General features: G+C 38.2%; 1 protein-coding gene across 1 annotated transcript in view; it reads left to right on the top strand.

Moving 5' to 3' along the window:
- The first annotated feature begins 310 nt into the window (after positions 1–310).
- Positions 311–9,041, top strand: part of aldh1a3 (aldehyde dehydrogenase 1 family, member A3) — a 28,018-nt gene continuing 19,287 nt past the window's right edge. The window contains exons 1-4 of the mRNA XM_035652388.1: positions 311–455; positions 597–701; positions 1,215–1,355; positions 4,315–4,444. Coding sequence (XP_035508281.1) covers positions 357–455; positions 597–701; positions 1,215–1,355; positions 4,315–4,444 — 475 coding nt within the window. The 5' untranslated portion in view covers positions 311–356. The remainder of the gene's footprint in view (positions 456–596; positions 702–1,214; positions 1,356–4,314; positions 4,445–9,041) is intronic.

Raw genomic sequence — 9,041 nt, 5'->3', positions numbered from 1 at the left:
TTATTCACCATTTTCATGACTGCTAATGGTAGCCGCTGCCTCACAGCCCTACTTACTGTATGTACAGTAAGAGGGCCACAGTAGATAAACCTAGGCACACCACCATCTCAACAATCTACAAAACATTAGTAATAAATACAAATGTTTCTGAATGTTTCCAAGGTGCTGCAAGAACAAGAATACCCTCAGATAAGGGCCCTTGAGAGGCAGGCCATGCAGGGGCGGAGTTGGGCTCTCCTCAACTGCTTTGTGAGGAGGGAGGAACTCCACATTCTTATAAAAAGCCAGTGGATGGGCTGACAGTGTTGAGTAGACGGAGCAGACAGACTGGCCCTGGACTGTACTGCTGACCTAGAATGGCACAGAACGGAACAGCAGAGAATGGAGTGGCCGAAGAGATCCCAGCTTCGCCTTTTCCTCAGCCTGTCAAAGTCCAGGATATCAGACACACCAAGGTAAGGGGGCTCTGCACAGAGTTAGACCAGGTTCAGCTGCTGCAGGTAGACAGCTCGGGCATTTACTCTGTGTGCTTTTAGCTTTGGTGCTGGTATAAATCAGGTGTCAGCTAAGGCACAAACACTCTCCACTTTCCACAGATTTTTATCGACAATGAATGGCACACATCCATCAGAGGAAGGACATTCCCAACTTTCAACCCAGCGACAGGTGTCAGAATCTGTGATGTGGAAGAAGCAGACAAAGTAAGAAGGCATCAATTGTGGACTTTATTAAAAAATGTTACTAAGAATATATAATTGAACTTAGTGTAGGCGTACATGCTCTACCACTTATTGAGTAATTCCTTAAATTAAAATATTTTCTGCTTTGCTGCAAGTCCTTGGCTCTAATCCCATAGGAAAAAGTTGTTGTTTTTTGCCAAACTTCATTTAAATATTTGTTGATTTAAGGTTTTGTGTCGGTCAGTAGGACTATCTATATATTACAGCATAACATGTAATCACATGGATAAGGACTTTTTGCCGAATTCGGTCCATAGGCTTTCAACAAACTAGCTTTGACAATAGAATTGTACACTGCTGTTTACTGCACGCCACGCACATTTCTGATAACGTTGGAACCCATATTCTTCTAAATAAATGTACTAATTTTACTACCAATACTGGTATTGCTTCAGAATGGCAAACTGGCCGTGAAACTATCAGAAAGTCATCCTGTGGGAATGTGCTGGAGCCTACTTTCTTCTCTCTGTGCAGGAAGATGTGGATAAGGCGGTGGAGGCAGCCAAGGCGGCCGGGCAGAGAGGCTCTCCGTGGCGGAGGGTGGACGCGTCCAGCCGGGGCAGGCTGCTGCACAAACTGGCCGACCTGATGGAGAGGGACCGGCTGCTGCTGGCGGTGGGCTCACTCCCAGTGCTCTCTTTAGGCTGTTAACGTTTCCTCCCTCGCTGTAGACACAACGGGACTTTTCGGAATTGTTCGTAGCCTTCGTAGTGATTCCGCATTCAGTACATACACCTTTACTAAATGAGATTTAAAGTATGGCTTGATTTATGTATGCAGTTCAATTACTATAGATGAAGTCAATTAAATGGGATTGATGCGCTACTCCTGTTGTTCAGTTAAATAATATAGAAAACAAATAAGTTAATAAGTTAATATTCTTAATTATTGGAAGCGAAGGAATTTATTACAAACTAAATATCAAATAATTCCAAAACCTAACCTCCAAAAACTAGGCTGAAACAGTGTAGCAAAAACATAATGACAAGAAGAAGAATTTGAAATTGATCAGTGCCATGGTGATTTTATTGTTGACACAGCAGGTTTTTATTCTGACTACAGATCACTGATTTCCACTGTTAGAAAAATCTGAAATGAATATTTAAAATATCTTGCACTTAAAGTAAAAGTAACAAACTCCATTACAAGCAAGTCTTGCATTCAAAATTTCACTGAAATAAAAGTACAAGATTGTTACAAGCTAAATGTACTTTAAGTATCAAAAGTGTAATTACTCATTATGCAGAGATATATTAGTGTATATTATATTTTTGGATTATTATTATTACGGGTGCATAATAATGCATTATGGGCATCATATTTTATTGTCATTATAGGGAAAATCTCAATCTGTTACAATAAGTAGCTGTCAGATAAATGTGGTGGAGGAGAAAGTGTAACATTTCCTTTCTGAAATGAACTGTGCTGTACTGAAGTAGAAATATAGAGTAAGAGGATTGGAACTTGGTATTGAAGTACTTGCAATGGAATATTAATTTACTTTCCAGCACTGATTTTCATTGTTTTTTGGATCTTTCCCCTTAATAATTATAAATCCCGTGTCAGATCTAAACAAGCACTGGACAGTATGATATTCCCATAATCTCCAGTTCCTGCAGTATAACCAACTCCTGTATGTTTCAACTGAATGCCACTAAAAGGCATTGTTAGCATTGCTGGTTCAGACATTGTTAATAACAATAGGAGCAAGTACTCTTTCAAAAGCAACAACTTTATGGGATTTGTGGGAAGTGTGTCCATGTGCTGTCATGATATTGACTTATTCATATCTGGGCTTGGCCTATATTATTGCATGACATCATGACACTGTGGCCCCACCCCGGCCCTCTCCCTTTCTCTTCGTAATGATTGCTGGATGTTACTCTCCCTCTCTCTCAGATATTGTTTGGAATGAAATCCCTGTTGCTGTGCCTTTCCACTCTGTTTAGCTGCCAGCTTGCATTAAGACTTAGATCTGTAAATGAACCCTTACAGATGTGAGTGAAGTAATAATACCAGATTGCATGTGACTGCTAATTGCAAACATGCTCTGGAGTGGTAGTGTGGAGGGTACGGCTAATTACACTAAACTCCTAGCTATGTTTGGGGAAATAAGGACCAGATTCAGACCATTTAAATGTACAGTAAAGTGCTACAGTGGCTTCAGGATCTGCCTCTTATTTTTCCTTTTACAGTGAAATAAAAGCAACTCCAGTAAACATGGAATAGATGTTTGAGAGGAATAGTGTGCACAATATAGAGTAAACCATGTCTGACAAACATAATCATTATTATGCCTTAACATAATCAATTATAAACTCAGTTTTATGCTTGTCTTGCTGCCATATATTTATAAAGACATACTGCAGTGGACCAGTGTGGCTGACATCCCACTGCACCACCCTTGGATCCACATAGAGGCTGCCCCGCCAGCTATTTCAGCCTCATACAACCCACTGCCTTTGTTAGGCCCTAGATTAATTCACCTTTATTATAGTAATTATTATTATTATATCTGGAACCGGCAAGCATAACATCATAATAAATTCCTAGTATATTGTATAACAGAGAAATAAAACAGTCTAGATGGCCAACAGTCAGTTTATCGGCAACCTGCGCTGTGCAAGGAGAGGCCTTGGAAGGTAGCGGGGGTATTTATTTAAGCATTACTCCAGTTTATTTCGGTCTTATGCTTGTCCAATATTTCCATCAGTTATAATAACAGTGTATTTGCCAAAGTAATTGCTGAGATCTGTAACACATCACTACAATGAAGCCCGAGCGGTCAGATGATCAGACAGGTTGGAAACAAGGCAACAGTTTGTCCAGATTATCTACATCACTTCATTTGGAGGTCAAACCGAAATTGAGTGAAATGCGGCTAATCACCCTTCAAAACACTAAGTAAGCAGGAAGTGGGTCTGTAAACTGTGATACATGTTTACAACACACAGTTTGTTCAATCATTTTTCAATTTGGCTTCATTTTGTCCTCCAGAAAAGGAGTTAAGAGATGATTACAGGGGTAGGAAATAAGAAAAACCTCAATTCTGTTTATTTTTTCTGAAGTCAAGTCAAACTATACGAAGAGGAAAAACTACTCTTTAGTTGAGCCACTCACAAATCAAAGCGCAAGATATTGTGAGGCAGAGGTCCAAAGTATAGACTGCTTCATCTGGAGAGATCACCTGAGTACAATGTTACTGATACTGATAGGAATGAAGGCCAATACTACAGAAACAAGAGTTGTAATAAATTATAATTACTCTGTGGCTGGGGCTCAGGAAGTAGAGCGTGTCGTCCACTAATCAGAAGGTTGACAGTTCGATCACAGGCTCTTCCCACTGCATGTCGAAGTGNNGCTCTTCTCGCTGCATGTCGAAGTGTCCTTGAGCAAGATACTGAACCCCAAATTGCTCCTGATGCAATTGGTGTATGAATGTGAATGAGTATTAGTTTCTGTATGTAATGAGCCTTTGAATATGGGTGAATGTGGCATGTATTCTAAAGCACTTTACCATTAAATGTTTTTTAAAAGTATTTAAGATTGATGCTAGTTTCCCTGTTTTCTTTAGACCCTGGAGACTCTGGACACAGGGAAGCCTTTCCTGCAGTCCTTCTTCATCGACCTGGACGGAAGCATAAAAACTCTTCGTTACTACGCGGGCTGGACCGACAAGATCCACGGCAAGAGTCTGCCTATAGGTGAGTGTGTGTCATGCTCTTCTTCAACAACTCAAACCATCATGGCCGACCAGTTGGGAGGTAACATTAAAAGCATCACATGTACATATATAAGACAGTAAGACAGCAGAAAACCTAAAAAGAGAGCGAGAAAATTAAACAATAACTGTAAATGATGCAGGCAGGGGTGTCACTAAAAATTAGAATTATATACCAGGGCTAACCAGTATTTATACCATGGTTACGCTCTTGATTATACATAAAGTATACATACAGCACTGTAATGCGATAAGTTATTTTAACCAAAAACAATTGTTGAAACGGATTACATCGGAAATTTTAAGTAACAGCTACTCAAAAGAGAGCTTTTACTAGTAATTTTAATGACGCAAAGTTCTGTGAGTTAAAGAAACATTCCTGATTAAGTACTTTTTACTAGATATTTTGTTTTCACAGTAAAAATAAAAGTTACTAAATTAAGTCAGTGTCACTTAGAATTATTGAACCCACTTGAGCAAGAATGTTTTTCAACTTGCAAAATTGAGTTAGTTTTACTTGATGTAATCCGTTTCAGCAATTTCACAAGTTTAGTGAACTTATCTGGTTTTACATTCAGTATATAATGTTATATACTTTAAATATCAACACCTTCCATCCTCCTTCAGTGTCTACACCCGATGCATTCAGGCACAGTACTGCTGCGTAGGTCACCTGCATTTTGGCAGCACTAAGAGCTCGATCACTGTCACAGTAGTTATGTGTGAAAATCAGAAAAACAGATAGACCTGGAGACTTGACCCTGGGTCACAGTTACTGAGACACTATGTGCCTATTTAAACAGCTTAATTGTTTGAAATATAAGCATACCTTCTCCATTAGATTGACAGCTGAAAAACACAGATAAAATGCCTCTTGTATTGACAGAAGTATATACGTGTTAGTTTATGGTGTACAACCTGCAGTGATGGGAACTCTTTTTTGTGAGCCAGATCATTTGGCTCAGCTCAGCAATAACAGTCAGATCTTTCGGCTCCCACTTCTGGATTTTATAATTCAGCCAAATTTAGCAATATTTTGACCAAGAATTGCAATGAGTAGACATTTATCACTAAAATGATAAAATTTAATTATCCTAAAACTTATCATTTCCAGAATACCGCAATCATATTCATATTGATCTATATTTTGTATGTTGGCAACATACAAAAGTCTCATCATGCTTGGGTTTTATTGTTATTACGATACCATTTCTGCACTGTATTTAACAAATTCATTTGTATTGTATTCATTTTTTTTAAACAAACGAAAGAAAAAAGGATCCTTGTCTACAAAATACATCATTAATCATTTGTACTGTAGTGCAAAACAAATTCTGCATGCATTAAAACAGAGCCTGTGGGTGACAGGAGTTTTCTTTTTCTTTTACTGTTGTAACTTATGTAGTCATTTATTCTCTTAAATTAATAACTCATGCACAAATTAGTCATTTGAATTACTTAATTCCCATCATTACAAACTATTTGATTTGTGTTCTCAAATTATTGTTAAATCAATGTAACAGCAGGAACTCATGTGTTCTGTTATTGTGGTGGCTATAATTACTCAATTAATGTATTTAATTATTTATTCAATCACACATTTGAGAGCATGAATTATTAATTTTTGCTCGTAATTTAGTTTTCTTTATGAGCTCCATACAAAATAAAGCAAAATGGCTATAACGTTGAGTTTGCACAAGATAATTATTAGTGCACTACAAACACAGGGGAACTTTTTGCACGTCTCCTCAGGGGCTCCGTAACCAGCGTGCCGTTGGGAAACAAGTTAATTACTAAAGACCAAGTGGCTCAGGGTTGTCCTCAGCCCTGGGTGGTATCTCGTCCAGCCTCTTAATACTTCCCCCTCTCGTCAGATCCTACTTTGCGTCTCCCCTGCAGGACAGCAGATAGACAAAACATGCTTGCCTTTTCCTCCCGATTAGATACCAATAGAGCGGTGAGAGACGAAAGGCGCGGCAGGACAATGGGAAGAGGAAGAGGCTGAGATAGTAATCAGTGAGGTGCAACAGTCTGTGAGGATTAACAATCAGTGTTGGCTCAATGCCTTGCTGAGCCGGCAGCCACTCAGCCAGTAATCCCCACTTCTTTACTGGAGTAGTCTCACTACCAGTCATTAAGACGAGACACATTGCTGAGGTATAGTTTATTACGGAAACTGGAGCAGAACCTTAGGCTACACGCACACTGTGAAATGCAGACTGGAATTTAAATTTAACAAACATGCTTTGGGGCTGCTGCGTAGACTGCTAGTTTCACTGGATGCAGTTGAAGCCAGAGTAACCATTTTTCTGGAGTCATAGACTAATCACTGATGTGTAGTGGAAATGTCAATAATTGCTAGAACTTTCTCCTTCATTCTAAATGTACTGACTATTGCTAACTAGTGCATTGCCAACAAATTCTCATTCCCAGCTCGTCACATACCGCTCTTAATAAGACACAAGCTGGGGTGCCCTGATAGCTCACCTGGGTTCGAATCTGACCTGTGGCCCTTTGCTGCGTGTCATCTCCCCTCTGCAGTCACTATCATGGCAATAAAACCCCCCAAAACATATTTAAAATAATAACACACAAGCTCCCCCCATTTATGAAATTTTGGGGTGTTTCTAAAACATTGACAATGTGCTATTTTTGCCATGAATTTCTATTTCTCCATCATTGTGGATCATGCATGAAATTAGACCACTATTATTGATGATTATTGTGCTCATCTTTATGTGATGGTTAACAGTTGTTGATAAGGACCCCTCGTAGGCAACCTTTTGATTTAATGCTAATACATGTGTGTGTTTATAGGCTGTTTTGCTATTTTACCGGTCCGTGTCTAATTTTTGCCTACAACCTATAGAATACCTAGAAAATACCTATGAGTGAGCTCTGCGAAAGCCATGGCACTCTGGCTGTGGCATGGCAATAATGAAGCATTCTGGACAGTTAACACTACTTTTCCAGTCAATAACAAGTCAGTCAGTCGACAGATTGAGACAGATAGAACAAAACATGGGCAAATAAAACCAAAAGCACCTGAACTGTTACCAGTAGGGTAAAAACTTTTACTTTTCATTTCACTCATTCTTCTTACCAGAAGTGTTCTTATCATGTTTGTCTCATGTTGACATTTGCTGAATCACTGCTACTTCAGACATAATATGTGATTCATCAGCTGCTTTCATTTTCAGTTTGACAGAAAGTGCAATTTTGACATTAGTTTATCGGCCCCGCTTAAGCCTTCAAAGATCAGTCATGCCATCGCCAGGAATAAGTGATAAAAAGTTTAGTTTACAGCAGTATAGTTTATTTGACATTATGAAAAACTGCACATTAAATTACACAAGTCCTGGTGACAAGTAACAACCAGTAAACCAGTACAACAAATACCAACATTATTGTCAGTAAAATTGATTGCTCTAAGCCAAACGTAAATCATAAAAATACATACAAACAAAATATTATTTTATTATTTTATTTAATGTGCAAAGTTTACTATTCTAATTCCTGGTGCTACAGGATCTAAAGGATCAGTTACCCACGTTGGTATTCAACCTCAGCAAGCAACAAGTTAACCACACTCACTTGTACATACGAGTTCTTTGAAATACTATGTATCACACTAACTTATAGTTGTACAGCTCGAGCGTGCTAAAGTGATATTGCTGTTTGATAGTACTTCAGACTACACCAAGTACATAAAAAAAGTCATTTATCAGTTTTTGATTGTGGGGAAACAGTAAAATTCCTCTGGGCCAAATCAAATCACACACATATTTGGCTCATTTGATAACTAAGGTAATTATTAATATAATATTATTTCACTTCCATTCACTGGACTATTCTTTCATGCATGAATTGTTGGAGGTAATACATTTAAAATCAATCAATTAGTAAGGGAAAATTGTTCGGAGCCCCCGCTGGGGAGTCCCTCGTCCCACTTTGAAAACTTATGAACTAGGGCGATACTGGTTTCAGTTTCAATTCAAGTTTAGAAAGTTTATTTGAAAAGTTTATTTAAACATTTTAATTTATCATTGTTGTAGGCTTAAAGTGATTCTTACATTACAATTACACAACAAATAAAAAATGTTTTTAACATTTTGTCAACTAAAGTATAAGTTTTGTCCTGACCTGACACCTTTTCCTTTATAGCTACCTAGCTATGGATTCCAAATTCAAAAGAAGAATTGGAGGAAAGCTACATTAGCAGTTAGCGGAGTTGAGGCAGAGCAGCCAGAGGGCATCTGAGGGAAAACCAGATATTATTTTCTCCATAAAATATGACAATTTCACACATATCACTGATAAAGTTGAGTTATTTGTACAGTAATCAGTGAGGTCTGGCCTGTTGCTAGCTAGCTAATATACTAATATCTTCGCTCTGTATTTTATTATTTCATCTGGTTGAGATGGAGTTAATTCTACTGTAGGGGAACAATAGAATAATTTCACTCAAGTTTCCAAAATCATTGATCCCCAAAAAGCATTCAATACTGTTTACTACTAGGAAGTTGTCAGATATTAGTTTCTGTTCATAAACATACTTTTTTTTTTCACAGATTATCTGT

Source organism: Morone saxatilis, unplaced genomic scaffold, assembly GCF_004916995.1.
Source record: "Morone saxatilis isolate NCDOM2014 unplaced genomic scaffold, NCSU_SB_2.0 Contig11, whole genome shotgun sequence".
NCBI classification, from domain to species: domain Eukaryota; kingdom Metazoa; phylum Chordata; class Actinopteri; family Moronidae; genus Morone; species Morone saxatilis.
The sequence above is the reverse complement of the archived record's forward strand: the minus strand, read 5'-3'. Positions and strand labels throughout refer to the sequence as shown.